Source organism: Phalacrocorax carbo, chromosome 7, assembly GCF_963921805.1.
Source record: "Phalacrocorax carbo chromosome 7, bPhaCar2.1, whole genome shotgun sequence".
Taxonomy (NCBI): domain Eukaryota; kingdom Metazoa; phylum Chordata; class Aves; order Suliformes; family Phalacrocoracidae; genus Phalacrocorax; species Phalacrocorax carbo.
Genome location: NC_087519.1, coordinates 43508397 through 43528758, shown reverse-complemented (window position 1 = coordinate 43528758; position 20362 = coordinate 43508397). Strand labels below are relative to the sequence as shown.

The window sequence follows — 20362 nt, the reverse complement described above, 5'->3', positions numbered from 1 at the left end:
TGTGTTTCAAAGTTTAGATTTTCACAAGGTCCTATTTTTAAGTATTGTAAAAGAAGCTCCATCTCCAAAGAAGCAACGTACAGCAGCCGTGGTGGGGGCGCCGCCGTTGGAGCACTCTCTGTGCCTTTCCCCAAACACTTTTTTTTATCAGACTGCGATATTGTGACATGTCCCAGCACAAGCTGGGGGCGGGATTCGTTTATTTTGTACAAGGTCTTGAGACAGCCAAACCAGGCGCCATGAAACGGCCCAAGAGCGCCAGGGGCTCCCTGGAGCTCCTCCCGCCAGGGGGAGCCGGCGGCCGCGGCCGCGGCGGGCGGGCGCTGCGCGGGGGCGCCGGGCTCCCGCCGCTGGCCGGGGGCGGCCGCCTTGCTGTTGCGCCCTCCAGGAGCCACTGGCACGGAAAGAAAACCACCATAATGACAGTGGTTGTATTTTTTTGCCCTGTACTTCTTTTACTAGAACACCGTATTGGGAAATACGAATACGTGATACTAAAAACGACTCTCTACTATTTTTAATTGAACGCTGTCCATTCTTCATAGGAACAGCAGAAGGGTTAGAGCCAGAGAGCAGAAATTTAGAGGAAGCTTTCAAAATGCATGTATTTACGTTTCAGGACTTCTACAGCAATTTTCCCCATTAATCCCTGCTTTCCTCTGCTAAAATATGCTGGCACGTGTGTGCTGATCGCTCACAGTTCAAGAACAACAGAAATAGGACCGCACGTACTCTGATACAGCTTTGCTGTAGTCAGTGAATTAAATAGTTTAAGGTATCCAGCTATGTCAGCAGTAACAGAAGTTATTCCAGGACTTTTGCTTTTCTATTTCTGTTAGTGCTTGCGACAGACATCCCAGCCACTTGCATGGGAGTAAGCTAGTACAGCTCCACTTAGGTCCCTGCAATTACACAGTTAGGAAAGTGGAGTGTCTGGGGGCAGAATTGTGTTACTACGCGCTGGTATAACTTACAACAGGCAGGTAATACACAATGACACAGTGTGTGTTCCTAATTCGTTTTTTGTGATGGTTCCATCATCTAACAAATGGCATATTTTTTTCTTCCTGTTTATAAAATAATATTTCCACCTGATTCTGTTTTTGGAGTCATTCTGAAAGAGGGAAGCATTTTCTGAGAAGCAGGCTTAATCCCTACAGTGCTCCTGAACGCTTCCTAAAAATGCATTTCTGTAGTAAGTCGAAAGGCATTTGGCTTCTTTTACCTACCTTGAAAACAGGTTAGTATTTTTCATGTGATTTCTACATCCTGACAAGTTCTTTGGCATAATATTACACAGCTTCATTGATTTCAATGGGCTGTATGAATTACATACTAGGAAAGTATGTGGCATTACAGCCGCTTCTAGTGTGGCAGAAAGGCCTTTGATATCATACCAAATGAAGCTTCTCAAATTTTTCACAGAAGAAGATGCAATATCTTGTGTTGGCAACTCCAGACAAAACTTCCACTGATGTCATTGCGAGTTTTAACTAATACCACCTCTTTCAGGATAGGTGGGCAGCTTGCACTGCAAGGGACCTTCACACAAGGCATCTGTGTTGTCTAAATACATTTTGTGTAGTAAAATAATGAGCAACGAATAAGCCAAATTATGACATTAAACCTCTACTTTCTCTTGCAACTAGATATGTAACAGTAACGCGCTATGGGAGAATATTGTGGAGAACTTGTGTGACACAATCACACCTGAAATGAAAGAACTCGCACACGAAATGGGCTGGAAAAAATTCTTCTTCACAAACAGACTTCAGCTACAGCTGCAGCTCCGAAGAAGGAGGCAGAAACAAGATGCTTGGAACAAAGAAGTGACTGAATAAAGATGCATTTTTCATTGAAGCAATTGCTCTAAGGTGTGGATTTGCTGTTTATCAGGTCAGGCATACGGACTTTTCTGCTTTACTAGGGAAAGCAGATTATTTTGAGGACTGAAAGAGGAAAAACAAAATATGTCTTACTCAGAGCAACATGTAAATAATACAAAGTTTAATATGTTGGGCATCCTGAAACTGTATTATAGTCAGCATTATAACAGATACTAGCAATAGAAGAGGTTGTGGTTTCTTTGTACTTCTTTATTCTGACTATATTGTAAGTATGCTATACAACACATGCTCCATGTTTATATCAGGTGCTACAGCTCTGTCATCATTACCTTTATAGAAAACCATCTATCATTTCTTACTGCAAAAATTGCCGATGAATGCTGAAGTTTTTACTGTCCACCACGGTAAATTTGCAATGTTTATAGGCAAGTCAGATGTAGCTGGTTGCAGAGTTTGATGTGTGTTAAAATGTTTTTAAATTAATTATCTAAACTCAAGCAAATAATAATTTTGTCAGCAAGAAGAGACTTCTTTTTGGTGACTGAGGGTGGATCAAATTATTTTCCTCATTTGGACGCTCCACCAACATCACGTTTGAGGCACTCTGCCGGAATGGTGTATGGGGAAAATTTTTCCTTGATGTTGCTGATGCAGGAACTCCTGCAAGGAACTGACTTCCATTGTTCATTGTTCGAGCTGCGTATGTGGTCAGAGACATTTGCTGTCTTAAAAGATTGTAACAATGGTTACTTAAGAGGTGTTGTAAAATGAAGGCAGTTCTTACTGACTTACTCCAACAATCACCATCAGTAATTAAGAGGCCAAATATTATTACTCTGAAAGTACCAGTTGATTAATATATCATTTGGCATTGACTAGACATAACACCTGAGTATTAAAAACAGCAGTTGCAGTATTTGCATAGAACGGTGTAATATTTGAAGAGTATATTACGTTTGCAATTTTTTAACATGTCAACTATTAAACTGGAATTTTATAAACTGATTAAAAACTATTAATACAGGGTTCTTATGCTATTTCTTTATAAAGCAGTATTTTAATACTTTAAAAATATTTGCTAATTTAGATTAAGAATATTTTGTTCTAAAACTGTATACCAATATTCTTGAAGCATTTGGTGATTGTGGATCTTTAGATGAAGGTTTTTCATCTACAGATCCACAATCAGAAGTCTTTCCTCTTTGTGGCTATTTCCTTTTAGGACAATGACAAATAGAAATTTCCTGAAGTGCATAAAATACTGTATTCATAAAATTTCTGTTCTGTGTAATAAACTACTATAAAGTATAATTTTGCTTTAGAGAGATGATTTTAGGAACTACAGTATGTGGGCAGGGCTACTGAACAGCAGGCCCTCTTCTCTCTTTCTGCCAATTTACCATCAATGCATTTTTTTCTTAGCTTGTGCTCTTGTAACAGATTTAGGCAGTTTCAGATTAGGAAACTAGAGCCCATACTAGCCAAGGTGGACTGGGTGAATATTAATTTAAAATCCTAATTTAACTCAACTTTGTCAACCCATCTTCCCCTCTCCTTGATCAACCATGTACCTGTCCCTTCCATTATGAGAAATAAGAACAATCATTTTTTCAGGAGAATCTTCATTTTTAAGCTTAAAAAAATGAACTTAATTAGTAAATTAACAGAAAGTGAAAGTTTGGGTAATGTAAGTTTATTCCCATCACATGGCCCAGTAAGGACTTATACAGAACGATATACTGCAGATATCATAAGTGAACAACATATTATTCATTACAGTAATATGCAAATAAAATTGATTTTGACAAAAGACAAAATGAAGATCTAAGTATAAAGGGTACATATCTTCCAAAAAGAAAAAAAAATGAAATTGAGGGAAATTATCACTTCTATATATATATATATATATATATCTCACCAATAAAAGATAGCTTGGTTAAAAGCTAGCAGCAGCATTCACACCAAGAAGACATTAAACCTGCAACAAAAGAACTGATGTGAAAGTGCAGTTTACATGAACGTTTTTGCAACAAAAAGCTGATGTTAAGAAATTACTGACCGCGTGTTCACACCATGTGTTGCAGTTCACTCACGCCTCAGTTGTTTTAATGTGACTTTTAAAGGCCACGCATAACTATCCCATATGAATGAACTGATCTAAATCCTCAAGTAGTTTGGGGTTTTCTTTGCGTTTTCTTTTTTAACTTGGCTCATTTGAGTGATCTGTTCTAAAATATGTCCCTGCCAACAGCTGTAGACATGTGAAACTAAGAAGTTGGTGATTTGCAATATAGAACAATACGAGCTGAGGTTCAGAACTGTTTTTTTAACCAATGTTGCAGGTATAAAAAAGAAAGATCTGTATTGTTGATATTGTTGCATACTGAACTGCTTCCCACTAATTGTTCAATATAATTGAACAGTATCAGTTGTTTTTTAAGAATTCCAGCAGCACATACCAGTATTAAACCAAGAACCTGATTTTTCATGAAAAAAGTTTTCATAAGGCTACCAGAGAAAAAACATACAGTGACTTTTATTTGATACAGGAAAATTAACATCAGACTCACCTCTCAGAGCTGAAAAAATATGTCTCGTACCACCACTCAAAACATTCTGCATTCATTACCAGGTGCTTAATGTTGTTTAAGAAAATTGATTTCAATATTTTAAGTGGTCTTTAGCTCCTCCATGCTTTGCATTATCTAATTTTCTAGTAAATAAACATCTCAAACGTGACCGGTGTTAGATAGTTCATGGTGTACATTAAGAGCAGCAACACAACTGATCATAATATAAGAGGTTTTGTTATTAAATTAATTGTAACAAAATTAAGTGTGCTGTAGCCCAGTTCTTTCTAAAATTATATTTGGCCAATTTTGCCTAATGGCGTTTCTTTACTACTGTTCAATTGACAAACAAGTCCCATGGAAGGAGTCAATGGCAATGGTACGAAGTTCTACAATGCCTCTAATTAGGTAAAGCAGCCAGAAACTTCAAACTCTTTCTGGAAACATTTTCCAGTTTGTGAATAGCAATAGTATTTTCCGCACGTTGCCTGTTTTTGCTTTTACGTTTGTTTTACTTCAGGTGCATCAAGTGTCACAGCATTTATAACACAGCTTCTGTATGAAGAGTGGCTACTTTATTATGCAGTTGATAATAATAAAAAAAAATAATCCTTGAAGTAGTGAGTAGTTTCAGAAAAATATAAGAACTTTTCTTCAGTTTTGCATCACAGAAATAGTAATTTTAATACACTGAATTAATTGAATTATTGTACTAGCATTTCAACAGGACCTGACTCACCAGGTAAGAAATACAATCATTTTCTCATACTCGATAACTGATCAGACAGAATACATAGTAGGAAGGACTTATATAAATCATTCATATCTTGATCAAATTCTCTTGTAGGACTAGTGTAAATCAGGAGTAACTGCACTGCAGTCAGTGGAGTTTCACCAGTGGTTAGTGGTGAAAAGGTAAAAGAGAAGCAAGCGGAAATGCACCAGCATTGTTCCAATTTTAAAAGCTTGGCAGGGTGCTTTTAATCGCTGTATTTGTTAGCTCTAAAGTAAAATATCTTAACTCATTTCAAAAGCATATTTCTAATAATTTATTAGCATTTTGGAGCACATTTGCTTTTCACTTAAGTACAGCTTAATGTGGTTGGTTCCATAAGAAAAACAGCTTCATACTGTCATACAATAGAAACATGAAAACAAAAAAAATCTGTATAAAAACTTCTGGAATTTGTTCTATGCTTGTGCCTCTTCTGTAGATTTTTCTCTTAGTTGTTTCTTTTGAATACAAGGTTGTATAAATAAAAATATTATCCCCACCATGTATAGCAAGCCAGATATGTAAAAAGAAAAATCATATTTATGTGTGATGTCATAGATCCAACCTGCAAAATAAGGACAAGACATGTTTGTTACAAAGCTTGCAACAAGGTACATTGCATGGGAAAGTATAAAAAATACTGCACGCTCCTCTTATGACATTTCAGTCAAATCTATAGTTTTGTGGGAAAAAAAAAAAAAAGGTGGTGATTGTCTCCTCCTCTAGATGCTACCAATAGAAATGTAGTAACAAAACCTCTTGTTCATTCACCAAAAAAAATAGCGCAGAATCTATCCCCTCATTTAACTATCACGGAAGTCTTAAAATGGGACTCTAGCTATGTGCCATCCTAAGAAGCCAAGCAACCTTCTCTCTAAAACTGTACATTTTACAAACAAGTTATCATAGGTCTGGCTTTAAAACAGATGTTTTGGAATCCCAAACCAATTAGTTCTTCCACCCTACTATCTTTGTAAAATTCCTGATACTGCAGACTAGTTCAAATGCTGTGCCCTGTGCAAGCAAACACGTTCCCAGAAGCCTTCTCAAAGACTCACATACCGATAAAAGACTTCTCAAGAGATAAGATCTCAGTACTGCAATGACTCTCATTCCAACCTTAATTCCTTTGCAAAAATACATTAAAGTTACTTCAGAAAGGTTTGAGAACCCAAAACAGCAAGATTCCCTCATGTCATGCTGGTTGCATTGCAATGGTACCTCAAGATCAGAAGCTTTTTTTACACCAACTAATTGCATCCTATTGGCTTCGTTACTAACGACCAAATACAAAGGCATGTTCAGCACAGGCTGAGAGGTGCTGAAAGGGTATATGGTAGAGTAGAACACTGCTGCTTTTCAAAGGGCACTAGATGAGCTTTCCTCTAAATTGTGTCGGCTGACTCAATGTTGGGGAGAGAAGGTTGACAGCGTTCTTGCTTTTCTGAGTTGCTTGTGCTGCTAATAGCTTCAGTTCAGCCTAGTGCCACCCCTGGTTGACCACCGCCATTACTCATAAGGTTTCTTACTGCCTTCTTCTGATATGCTTATCTGTAAAAGATAGCCATAGTCTGGCTATAGTATTGACAATCACTACCTATATCTCTCCTGTACTCGCCTGCCTCTTTCTATGAGAAAATTTATAATGAATGTTTGTTTAAGTCTAAGTAACTTTAGGGATAACATACACACATTTCTACCTTCTGCTGTAAAAAGATTATGAGCCGTGCAGTCCCCAAAGTAGGTATTTCTAGCTGAAGGAAGCCGAAGCTAAGTTAGTTAAATCAACACATCCATTGGCAGGTTAGAGTGGTGACACCCAAACACACTTTATAGTTCTCTGGGATAATACTATGGTACAAACACATGCCTACCCTCAAAACTATTCATTTTTTCATCTAGAGGCATGAGAATGTATAGTGCATATACTACACAAAACACGGAAGAATTTAAGTTAAACCTTTCAATTTAAAAAAAAGTATATGATAATACTTTAAGGAAACATACCATTGAAAGGGTAGCTTGTGATAGATTTGGGGTTATTTGCAAGGACGGTAATTTGTAGTGTGCAAATACTGAGCTGGTACCCAGATGATGTGATCTGTAAATTTTTACATGTAATCCTCCAATCTGGAACAGCTGTAACTTTGTTAACTACACGTGCTCAGAACATAAGAAATCTTAATAATATATCACGTCACACGGTTATTATACAAACATCTGTTTGTTAGAGATTTGAACTTTTTACCTGCAAAGGGCGGTCCAAGCAATGCAGATATTCCGTTGGCACAAATGATGATGCCATAGGCATTTGCAAGGTGTTTAGTTCCAACTAAATCTTCAGTCACAACAGGCATTAGAGAAAAATAGCCACTAGAAAATCCTATTAGAGCACAAACCACAGCCAGGCTAATGTACGTTTGCATTAGTGGTAAAGTAAGAATGCAGGTGACCAGGGTAAAGTTAGCCATGAGGAAGACGTTCCACGTGCTGATGCACGGGAGATCAGAGATGATTCCAAGGATCACTTTACCAAAAATATGAACAATGGCTATAATGGATGTCAAAGGGAATATATTGTTCTGACTAGACAAGTTGTACTGCTTGACTATTTCTGGAAGATGAATAAAGGGAATGACAAAGCTGCTATAGGCAAACAAAGCCCAGATTATAAAGGCCACAAATACTCTATTGGTAAACAGTGATGCAGCTCCAAAGTAGCTGGAGTACCATATTGCAAAGCCCTTCCTGACGGTAACTGTCAGCTGGCTCACTGACTTAAGAATGCGCAGTCCATACATATTCCTTCCGCTTCTAGATTTACCTCCAATTTCTACGTGCGGAACACTGTCAAGCATTTCTTCATTTGTTGCCTCTTCTTTTTTTTCCGGTTCTTCACTGAGAACTCCATTAGATTTTATAGTCTCTGCAGAATGGGACAGAGCTTTTGCCTGATTACCTTCAGTATTACTTCTCACAACATATTTTTCACTAACAACATCTTTGGGAGAGAGTGGTCTCATAAGCGCCCCACAGACACAAAGGTTCAGGGAGATGGCACCCTGGATGAACATGGCGTTCCTCCACCCAAATTCAGTGCAGAGGTACTTCAGTAAGGCAGTCATTAGGAAAGCACCAAACCCAGTTCCTGTGGTACTGAGTCCTTGTGCAAGTGCTCTTCTCTTCTGAAAATACTGCCCCACCATGACCACTGCAGGCAGATAAACCATGCCACTTCCAACGCCTATGAAAAGAAAAACCAAAGTCAATGTGAACTTTTTGCCGACAAGATAAAAAGCGGCAAAAAAATGAATCCGTTCTATTCCTGACTTTTGCACAAGCACAGTAGTAAAACTGAGAATAAATTTTCAGTTCATATTAACTTTCATTTCTGTCTTGTAGCATTTTCCAAAATTTGCAATACTCATTCCAGTGAGAATACAATACTGTTGTTTAACTGCTGGAGAAACTGAAACACTTTGAAGATAAAACCTTTACCTCAGTGCAGCATGACACCACTGGAAAGCCCCAAACATCTCACAGTAAGTCAGTGACAGTTAATATGGGAACAAACATAAACAAACCCTATTTTGAAATATCTGCATTTGTTACACTTGTATCTGATCGTATCAGCGACCAGAAATTCCTTAGCGGGCACATCTTGTTGCTTTTGCCTAAGGTCACCAGCAATGAAGATCCAGGCTGAGTTTTTGTCCTTGCGTGGTAACTGTGGAGCCACAGTGACTGATACACACGTTTCAGTAGGCACGGCGGGTTAGCCCAGTGGCACAAATTCGGGTGGCTTCCAGGTCTCTCTTTGGGCACTCCAGGAAAGTCCAGGGAGGGCCACACAGTAGCTGCACAGGCATATTCTTAAAAGGCAGATGTCTAATTTTGTAGAAATTCCCTCACTTGTAGTTAAAAACCAGGGTATTAATGGTACCTATTTCAAGCAGGAAGTGTTGAGAGTTGTGCAAACCATCATTAAAGATAACAGCTGCCTAGTTTTTCTCATAGCAAATTCCTGACAGAGGGGATTTGGACTGGAAGAGGTGTATGCAGACGATGCTTCCAAATTCACTGTGATTGTAATTTAGAAGAGTGTTTTGGACTTGAAAGTTTTCCTTAACCATTATCTGCTGATAACGCAGCTACAGCATGATCTAGCTATAGCTACATCATGGCAGCACACCATGCTCAGAGCTGACTTGTTTTGCCTGTTAGAAGTATTTATTTCTTTGCTGTGCAAATACATGATCAGGTTTTTATTTTGCACAAGGCCTCCCTCCCCAAACCCACCCACAAAATCTAAGGAAATTTCTCTGCCCACCAGAACACTCCCTGCCTTGCCAGACTGGCCTACTGCTGACTGCTGTGAAAAAACAGCCCAGACTTGTGTTAGAGTTTACTGCGCTTTCCTGCGCACCCCGAGATATAACATATTTTTAAAACTGTTTTAACTTACTTTTTCATTCTGTGGGCTACATAGCAAAACATAGACTAATCACATGCAAAGGCTTGCCACCTTCAGAGGTACATACAGGGCCACAGGCCTCTCCACTCCCTTTCCTCACAGATTTGTCACCCAGCTCCACAAGGGCAGCAGCAGGGATAGCTCTGCTCTCCCTCTCCACAGGGTCCCAGGGGCCACTTTGCCCCCCAGCCCACAGGGGCTCCCTGCCACCAACAGCTCCAGGCATCCACCCCAGGGCTCCCCAGGACAGGTGAGTGGGGAGAAGGCTCCCCTGCCTCTCCACACTGCTGCTGCAGGGAGGAGAGCCCGCGGAGCTGGGATGCAGCTGGCAGCCAGGAGGTGAGGGGGCAATGCTGTGAGGAGCTGGTGGAGGGGAACCACACTGAGGTGAGGGGCATGTTGCGAACAGGAGCTGAGGCAGCCGGGGGGACAAGATTGGGATCATGGGGATGCACTGCATGAGGGCATCTGGCATAGTGGGTGACCAACGGGGAGAACAGGAGCCATGGGTAAGCCCATGAGCACTGCATGAAGGCCCAGAAGTGATTGCAGCAAGAGGCAGCCACGGTAAGTGAACAGCAGCCTTACATCTAGCGGCCACAAGAACATGAAGGAAACTTCCCTGCAGTGGCAGTGAGTGAGGGGTCCATGAGCAAGGTGTTGGGGGTGAGGGGACGGGGACTGAGGCCATGGCTGAGTGAGGAGATCATGAGTGAGGGGACGGTGTGTGAGGGGATGGGGAGCGAGAGGATGGGTAATGGATGTCTCATGGAGCTGGAGAAACATCTTGGGCATCTACAGTGGTTTTCTGGCCGGAATTACTTCTGCAAGAGCATGTCCCTTCTTCACCTCATGTAAAGATTTACCTCAGATTTCTTCTGAAAATATGGGTTTCACCCATCTTTAAGTTATCTGTACAATTTCTGCCTTTTTGTCTGGTATTTTCAGTACACTCTTTCTGAAAAGGCGCAAGAGAAAAGGAGCTGAGAGAAAGAGCGTGTAGATTCCTGTCTGCTTGATTATATTCAACACCTGGAAACAGAAATGCCAAAATGGGCAGAACTCTGCCTGCAATTACTGTTCTTTGTTCAGGAATGTAAATCATTACTGAAATCTACCGTATGGTGATATAAAGAGTGGTCACAGTGACCCTTGCTAGCTTCAATTTTTTTCCATCCAGAAAGCTAGATAAAAAATTATGTACAGAAATTCTGCAGATTTCTATGAAATTCTGTGGAAGGGCCATTTGAGTGAATGAAGAGTACTGAAGCTATTATTAGTATTGCAAACAATTTTTTTCACAACGCTTCTGTCTGTCAAGTATAACATAGATTCTGTGCTTTATTTGCAAACATAACTGGCCATGTTATCCATGGAGTGAATAATATTTCAAAGCCCCTTGAATTGCTCGGTGTTGCTCAGATGATAAAGGCCAAATTTCATATTTCTCACTTGGATCACTTCAACATTGTCATTTAATTTCTACTAAAAACTTCTCTTTCCAGAAATTACATAAGTGAATAAAATGGAATAGTCCTTTAAGTAGGTAATACTGGGCTTTTCTACATAACTTCCTTAAAGTAACTACATTTTTTCACAAGAAACCACATTCTGCTAGAAATTGAGCATTCAGGCACTAAGGATCTAATGGTTTTCAAGAAAGCTGCCTAAATACACATGCCTTTTCATATTTTGCTCGGGCTCTTACACGTTAAAAGGTTTTCTAGAGACCTAATTCCAAGAAAAAATGACAAAGTATTACTTCTTTCAGTGATTCTGATTGTAAAAAAAGGTAGCAAAATTAAGTGCTATTTATTAGTGGTTGTTGATGTAATCTGAATATCCTTTAGTTGAAGCTATGTATGAAATATGGCCACATGCATTGTCCTAATTCAGGCAGGGATAGAGTTAATTTTCTTCATACTAGCTCATACGGTGCTTTGTTTTGGATTTTTGACCCAAACAGTGTTGATAACACAGGGATGTTTTAGCTGTTCCTGGTCAGTACTTACACAGAGTCAAGGCCTTTTCTGCCTCTCACCCCACCCCACCAGCGAGGGGCTGGGGGGGCACAAGGGGTTGGGAGGGGCCACAGCTGGGACAGCTGATCCCAACTGACCAAAGGGATGTCCCACACCACATGGCGTCATGCTCAGCATATAGAGCTGGGGGAAGAAGGAGGAAGCGGGGATGTTTGGAATTGTGGCATTTGTCTTCCCAAGTAACTGTTACACATGATGGAGCCCTGCTTTCCTGGAGACGGATAAACATCTGCCTGGCCATGGGAAACAGTGAATGCATGCCTTGTTTTGCTTTGCTTGTGCATGCAGCTTTTGCTTTACTTATTAAACTGTCTTTATCTCACTTTTACCCTTTTGATTCTCTCCCACATCCCACTGCAGGAGAGTGAGCAAGCAGCTGTGTGAGGCTTAGCTGCCTACCAGCAGTAACCCACAACACCCTTTAAAATGGGTTTTGAAGCAGTACATAGTTATCATAATCTGGTATTTTATTAATGGGGAACAGCTCCTGTAGAAAACATTTGCAGTTTCTTCCTGTGACAGAGAGAGGGGTTAGCCAGATAAATAATTCAACAGTGTTTTAACATCTTTAAATTCCACTTGTTAGAGTTTGGGTTACATTAATTCTTCTAATTAAAAATGTCCTCTAATATATTCACTTGAGAGAAACTGATAGAAATACTATCTTCACAAGGCAGATTTAAATGACAACAAAAGTCACTGGTCCCAATCCACTGAGTAAATAAGTTTTCTAAAAAGATAACAGGCTGTAAAGAGTGTGAAAGAAAAGCTGGCATAACTTTACAGTGTAACCTCCCTCTTTACTCACCCAGATAACCTTCAAGAGAACCAAAAATAATTGAAAGAACCTCCAAGCAGTAGTACAGCTTACCGGCTGTCACTCCAAACGTAAGAAAGAGGTAGTGCACATTTGAGGCATAGGCACTCAGTATCCAGCCTAGGGCATTCAATATCCCTCCAATTATAGCTGTCTTGCGGCACCCACACATGCTGATGAATAAACCAATGAAAGGACCTGTTAAAAAACATGAAAAAATGTTATTTAATTCTCTATGCCCATTAATAATTTTTCACATGAAGATTCTTAATGTTTTAAAAAAAATGTTAAACATCAGGTTACTCATGCAATTCAGTTTATATTCCCTATTACTGTTTAAAATCCTGAAAAGAAACATTCAACCAAACCAAATACTTAGTAAATACACGCAGCACCTAAAATCAAAGTTGCTCCATGAAGAAGGGACAGTTTAAACAGAGGAAGAAACTGGAACCGTTGTTCCCAATACTAAAGCTGTGTGAGTGCAGGCCTTTTTCACAAGTAACTAGGAAATAAAACATTCTATTTTGTTTTCAGTGGAACACAACTTTTTCAACTTAATTTAGGGAGACAGAGGTATGTATATACATATATACATAGACACACCCCTCAAGATATTATTTTGGGTTCATCCAACCACAACTTAAAAAATAAATTTTAGTTCAGCTGCCAAACTGAAATATAAACTGTCTGAATTCAACATTTTCTCCTCCCAGACAGAGTATGGGGAGGGCCACAAGCTTCACAGATCATCCATTCTCCTAATTCTCGTGAGACCTGGAAGTCACAGGCATCCTTTCCTGCTCATGCTGTCTCCTCGAGTAATTGTCGTCTTTATCATCTTCCCTGTTGTTCCCTTTCTCCCTCTAACTTGTAAAATTTGTCCTGGTGACTGTAAAAAGGCAACTCAGGAGAACTTGGGTAGCTCTGCTAATAAAATGGAAAACTGTAAGAAAATACATGAGGGATGAGTGCCAAACATATTCCAAAAATCTTTGTATTTTTGAAATAAATCATGCTGGAACATACCTACAATAAGTGTAATGCCCATGCTGAGGGAGCTAACCCACGCTGTTAAGCCACGACTTTGATTAAACTCTTCAAGCCATTCCATGTTGAGTATTCCAAGGGCCATTTGGGACCCCATGATAAGTATGTGAACAAGGAAAGAGGAAAGTACAATCATCCAAGCCCATCCTCCATCGATGTTTGGATTAGGCTTAATTGGCTTACTTCCAACTTTTGAGTCATCTCCAAAATCATACCCAATATCCTCTCGACTAGCATACATTTTCTCCACGGTATTCTGAAACAAATGCAGTAAATACCTTCAAAATACATACAAAATTGTCAGATTTTGTAGTTTGGTTGTAGTGAATGGCATAAATCACATCCATATTTCACGATTGTGATTTAGTGTGGTTGTAAAGCAAATACTGGGTTTTCATTGTTCAAATGTAAAATGCTTAGAAAATTATCTGATTAATGTATTTCTTTGTGTACCTTATTATCATGGCTGTCTATGCAGCAGCATTTATGGGTTGACAGTAGGCTGCATTGTTCCCATTACCATATACTTTACTTACTTGTAGGTGGCTGAGAACACTCACTCTTCATGGGTTGACTGTGGTCACAAAAAACGGGTGGTCGCTCTCTCTATATTCCTTCTCCGTATCACCTTCTGCCTTCCCAGTAAGATTATGTGCCTTTGCATTCAAGCTGATAAAGCTTGGAATAAAAGAAAAAACAAAATCCTGAAGAGGCAGGTAGATGAAGTTACCGTATCTTTTCAGAGGAAACCAGTTTTGGTAGTGGAAGAATGAGAGTGAAGACAGAGAAAGATGAAGATTTAATGTTCTTGATTTTCAAAACACTTTGCTTACATAAATTACAAGGGGATTGTTACTACCTCTCTGGCAAGCTTTAAACTTTTATCGGAGTCAACTGGACAAACAGTTTGCTATTACGCCTTCAGTTTCCGTAGTATTAATCCATAAATCCTACTAAACCCGAAGAATTCTTCCAAACTAATGTCAATGCCTACCACGATCAAACTGAGTGGCAGAGTTATGCGCATAGGTGTATGTAGGATCAGGCCATCACAGATTAATGTGGTTACTTTGATTTCTTCCATTGTTACTCTAAGTGAAGATTGCAACACAATTTGAAAATAATTTCAAAACAATTTTTAATTGATTAACAGGCAAGGTACAGAACCCTGTCTTCCCCCCATCTGATTTCTGCTGCAACGTACTGAAATGTTACCCGACTGTGGAGCACCACATATGTTTCCATGGAGACTAGAAATGTAACAATACAAATTACCAGAGATGGTAATTTTTTGTCTTCTTTTCTTCTCTGGAGAAATAAAAAAAGCCATCAGCTTCACAACAGTCAAAAAGTTATCAAAAATTGTTTTAAAAAGCTTCTTATGTGTTCTGTGAGCCCTCAGAAGGTGCACCTCAGGCCTAGCTCCTCACTACTGAAAACTGGCAGCAAATGGAGTAACTCAGATTCTGTACTAACTGAAAAATTGGGCTGTTTAAATACATTAATATATTTTGCTTCTCAAATTACTACCTTTTTGAACTGTTTTACTTTTTCCTTATTGCTAGATAAACATACAGAGAAGGCCCTGAAGTATTTCATACCAATATACAGATGGAGTCAGAGCCAATTAGTCAAAGCCACCATTTCTTTCATAGACAAGAGTGAAAACCTGCCGATACATGTAACCTCTCCAGACTGGCTGCTGGGTAAGTTACCTTTGTAGTTAGGTGCCACATATCCCTTACTTGCAGTACAGGTACTTATATGTAGCTAAGGGCAGCTCAAACACCCAGGTTTCTCCAAGAGCATGCTGATTTGCCTCATTGCGAATTGGAACTAAAATGTGTTGTACTCCTGGTATCAATTTTTTCTAGATGGATACTCTTTATGGACAGGGTTATCAGTAGCCCTTTCTTGGCCATGGAAGGTATTGGTGACACAGTGAGGAAGAACAAAAACTGTGCATGTTTAACACTTGCCGCACAAGTGGATAAACTGAGACCAATTGGTGAGTCCACACCTGGGTGCCAGTGGAAACACACCAAAATTACTTACTGGCCTTTTCTTTCCAAAACAAGAGGCATAGAGAAGGGGAATTATGCTTACAGGTCTTTCTAGAGGTCCTGCAGGGTGTTGAGGCAGGACTGTATACACGGAGAGAAGCAAGATAGCAGGGAAACAAGTCAGAGCTGTGCAGTGGTGCACTGTTTTCTGAACACAGAAGGACAACCTGGGACAGTCTTTGTTTAAATTATACTTCATCCTTCCTCTACAGAGGGCAGGTCTTAAAGATGACAGCTCAACTCCCTCTTATTAATGTACTAGTAGCCAGATCCTCCATCGATGTAGTTTATATGACTACTTATGGAGGATTCAGCCTACTCACAAGAAAGAAGAATACTAACTGCATAAAGGTAATAAAGATAGTGAATAATCGTGCTAATGGGAAATAATGAGAAGTAGCAGAATGGAGGAAAATTGCAAGCTGTTAAACATACTCTGTATGAGAACAGTGAAAATGTATGATGGATATTACAGTACATCTTAGATAATGGAATACAAAATTATGTAACTAAAGATTCAGAGTCAGGATTAAATGTGGAGCCTCACCTTTCTCTTTCATGCTTTTGACTGGTTTTGTGTGCGCTTCAGTACTGATATTGGATACAGAAATGCTCTTGGACAGGAAATACATACATACATCTTTTATATATTTTAAATGATTTTTAAAAAATAATTGATATTGAGCTGAAAAGATATGACACTCATCTTTGCAATCTTACTGGCAGAATAGGCTTAGATTGACTAGATGCAAGTTAATGCCATGCTTGAATCAACCCCCACAAATCTTCAGAAAATGCATATGTTTTCCCTTTGAACTGGATTCTCGCTTGCTATTACTTTTACGCTATTAACTTTCCACTATCATCACAAGTTCAGAGTGAATACACTTAACAGCAGGGAAGGCAATTTCCAATAACTGCACAAACTCTTAGGCTCTGGATAAAGCAAGGACTGGATGTCTGGATCCTCTCCCCACGACTGGCTCACCCCCCTGCGGCCTATTGCAGCCAGGAGAAATGCACTTACCTGCCCTCAGCCTTCTTCCCACACCACAGCACTGCCAAGAGCTCAGTATCACGGGAGGCAGAGAAGCCCAAGGGGCTCTTAGCAATTGCGAAATCCTAGAGAAACTGCAATGAAAATGACAGCAGCCGATTTGTGAAGCCAGCCTTATTTCCCCAATGACAAGGTAGTGAAGACCCACTCACAGTAACCGTGTTTGAATACAGCCCCCCACAAGGGATGGCATTTAAAGGCAGGAGAATCTGCATTCTTGTTTGGTCAGCTGGAGAAGGACTAGATTTTTTTTCAGACACACACAGTATGCAGAGCTCTCAGAAAACTGGCCCGAACATTAGTGCCCTGGAAGATGCTGAGCTTTTCTGAAAAACTGACTCGAGCTATTTTAGGGACAAATGCGGGTGCTGTAATAAGACCAAAGTTAGCAGCAAAACACCAAAGTGGAGCTATGGCTCTCTAGCTTGTAGTTAAAACAGATCATTGGAAAACATCTGATCTTGATATAAAAAGTCCACACGATGAATAATTTACATATACCTTGGTAACCTCTTCCAGTACCCAACTGCCTCAGTGTTAAAAAGTATAGAATAAAATCATACTTTAAGGGCACTTCCAATGGATAACTCATAAATGCATTATAAATAGTAATGAATTTTGATTTCCCAGCAGACATGCCACACATAATTATTTGTCTTTTGAAGACATAAAAAAAAAAAATTGTTAAAAACATCATTTATTTTGGGTGCTGTAAGTTTTGGCAGTCTAACTTCAACTTGCTAATACGTCGAGCGCTTCAGCTGTCAATGACTTCACTGGAGATGTGGAGACTGGCCACTACTGCAGATCGAAGCCACAGTGGGTAACTGCGTGCGCCCAGCAAGGAAGAGAAAATCAGGGAAATTAAACGCTTAAAAGGGGAAACTAATTGCCAGGGTGACAAGTTTGCATGAAGACGGTGGCAGTTCAATTTCCAGGCTCGGGTTGCTGCCCTTCTGCCCGGCGGGGCTGTTTCCCAGGCCCTGCTCTGGAGACCTCCCCGGGAGACCCCTGGGCGCTGTTCTGCCTCAGTCTGACCCACCAGCGGCCCCGCGGCCCCGGGGACAGCGGGAACAACCTCACATCATAGCCAGTTTTCTCCCCCTTGGTGCCAAGGGAACGGGCAGCTTGCATCGGGCGCTGTCCCTCTGTTTTGTGAACGGTTACACACTGTCACCGGAGCAGCCCCGAGGCAGCGGAAGATAATCAATTCGGGAGCTTCACACGTTACGCCCTCTCCGGCACTCAGGTTCAGCTCATCGATGCAAAACAGCGCTGAGAAGGGGAGGGCTGCCACCCCCCGAGCCGAGGGCTGCCGCCGCGGGAGCAGCGCTAGCCGCGGAGCCCGAGGTCCCGGGGGCCCGGGGTCCCGGGGGCAGCCGCCCCCCAGCCCGCGGGGGCCGGGCGGCGGGGCGGCGTTTGGGAGGAGGGGGCGGCTGCAGGCGCCGCCCGCCGGAGCACAAAGGATGACCGCTAGTTACCTCGCTGCGGCGGCGGCACCGCTCCCAGCCCGCCGCGGCACGGAGGGGCCGCCGCCGCCGTCCCCCGGCAGCCCCGCTGCACCGCACCGCACCGCACCGGCCCGCCTGTGCCGCAGGCGGCGCGGCCGCTGCGCCTTCCCCCGCCCGCGCCCCCGCCGGTGCCGGTGTTATGCGGCGGCTCCCGGCTCCGCCCGGGGTACTCACCGCGCCGTGCCCCGCCGCCCCAGCCCGCCACGGCGGCGAGCCCCCGCTGCGAGCCCACGCCGCGGCGCCGCTCCGCTCCCCGAGAGCTGCCGCGGGCTCCGCGTCCACCTGCGCCCCGCTCCGCTCGGCCGCGCCCCTTGCTCGCAGCCCCGGGGCTTATGTTCTGCAGAAGTCTGGCAGCGGCCTTGGCCTTCTCGCCCCCCAGGCAGCTCCGCTTCTGCACCGCCTTGTCTCCATTCCCTGCAATTTCAAATCTCCACGCGCTTTCATTCCTGCGATACCGGCTAATTCTGGTTTGCGGAGGAGATTTGCAATCCTCTCACATGCACACTCTTGTGGCTGAATGAAGTTTATTGCTGCACAGGTTATCGCCGGAAATTTACATCCAGAGAGTTACAGGATATAATCCAATGGAAGCAGCCTGTATCAAGATTTTAATGGCCGTTGGATTATGTTTAGAGAGGCTGGCTGAATTTATGTAGCCAGACCGCCCTAGGAACGAAGCTCGGAAGCTTCATTGTGTAGTACCTTATTTGTGCAATAAATAGGCTTCAAAAATATTCCTCCCTTAGGAGAAGAAAAGAGTTGCAGAGGAATACTCCTACTTTTTCAAAGCAGTATTCGGACTCAGTTGTATCTTCCTGAATAATCTGACATTAATGAGGTATACATTCTGCAATACATTGCTTTGGCTATTTGCAGTTAATTTACCCAGGTTAAAGTGATTGCATGCCAGTGTACAAAACTTTTATCATCGGAGAATCTTGGTGTCCTACAGCAGTGCGCTGAGTCGCATAAATAACGCTTTTCAAGGAGAGAAGAGGAAATGAGGAAAGACCAACATGAATGTTTTAATGGTGTTGCACGTGCTGCCTACGTGCATAACGTGGTGGCTCAGAATCTGTCAAAGAGAATTGGTTTGGGTGGTTTTAAAAATATGTTTGGGACTTTTAATACATTTTTTCTATATTTTTGACTGTACTCTTTGGCCTACATACCATTTACACATGCAAATCTCATCTATTTTTTCAGAAAAGTTTAATGTTCTGTTCCATTATATACCTAGTCCACCAAATATATCAATATGAAACATTTTTATCTGGTTTTGGTTCAAGTGTGTCACAGGCTATGGGCTATTCCTATGGCTGCAGTCTTTACATAAATCTTATACTACTTTGCACTGTAGTCTTAAAAAGATAATCCTTTTCCAGAATAAACAACTAGATTCGTGTCAGAGATTTATGATTGGGTTCATTTACTTCTCCTTCATAAACAAAACTAGATTTCCCATTTTAAAAGATTGAGGTATTGCATTGTAAATGTGTGCCATTCTGAAGTATACATGTTCCCAATTACTTTGTTTTTTGCAATACATTGTCCAACAGCGTCTGGGCATTCGTATCCCAGGTTTTAACTTCGGCGTTAGCTTTTTGGCTGGAGTCCGGTTTCTTAACAGTTTTAATGCTAGGGACTTGACACTTGAAATTCGCTGCTTATTGGCTAGTATTATTACCCAAGTTTGAGACACATACATTTTGATTTGTGAATCATCTAACGTGCTAACATACTTTATTAAACCTACCACAGATGCAGATTTACTGGGATTGTGAGATGACTGGTCACAAAATATTAAAAATACATTTGTTTGGCTGTTAACCCACGTTCCCTCTATTACCTGAAATGCCACCTGCGTGCTTAAGTCCTTGTGCTAACAGAGATTCTGTTTTTACAGTTTGATCTGATGGAGAATTCACTTAGCTGTGTCATAGTGCTTCAGCAGTTCTGCTTCATATGTCATTGTGGTTCTGGATTTATGTTGTCTCTTGAGAAGATAAGTATGTATGGATCTATTTGAATTTTTACCATTAAATTGTGCAGGTCTAACAGCGAGGGTACAAATGATGCTCAGTAAGGAGAAAAGTCCACTGTGTAAGAATGGGAAAGACAATGCTATGGTATCAGAAAGAGTTTGCAGTTTTTAG

General features: G+C 41.2%; 2 protein-coding genes across 4 annotated transcripts in view; one reads left to right on the top strand and one right to left on the bottom strand.

Moving 5' to 3' along the window:
* Positions 1-5026, top strand: part of FBXO36 (F-box protein 36) — a 33701-nt gene extending 28675 nt beyond the window's left edge. For both annotated transcript variants that reach the window (XM_064457726.1, XM_064457727.1), the window contains one exon: positions 1650-5026. In XM_064457726.1, coding sequence (XP_064313796.1) covers positions 1650-1841 — 192 coding nt within the window. In that variant the 3' untranslated portion in view covers positions 1842-5026. The remainder of the gene's footprint in view (positions 1-1649) is intronic.
* Positions 4996-18729, bottom strand: SLC16A14 (solute carrier family 16 member 14). 2 transcript variants are annotated; one of them, XM_064457724.1, is made up of 7 exons: positions 18381-18729; positions 16666-16769; positions 14112-14253; positions 13555-13831; positions 12580-12723; positions 7441-8436; positions 4996-5757 (listed from the first exon to the last, which is right to left on the bottom strand). In XM_064457724.1, exons 4-7 carry the CDS (start codon positions 13814-13816, stop codon positions 5609-5611), a joined length of 1551 nt encoding a protein of 516 aa, XP_064313794.1. In that variant the 5' UTR covers positions 13817-13831; positions 14112-14253; positions 16666-16769; positions 18381-18729; the 3' UTR covers positions 4996-5608. The 2 variants fall into 2 exon arrangements, with proteins under 2 accessions (XP_064313794.1, XP_064313795.1); XM_064457725.1 differs by having other exon boundaries at positions 16666-16760.
* Positions 18730-20362: the final 1633 nt, after the last annotated feature.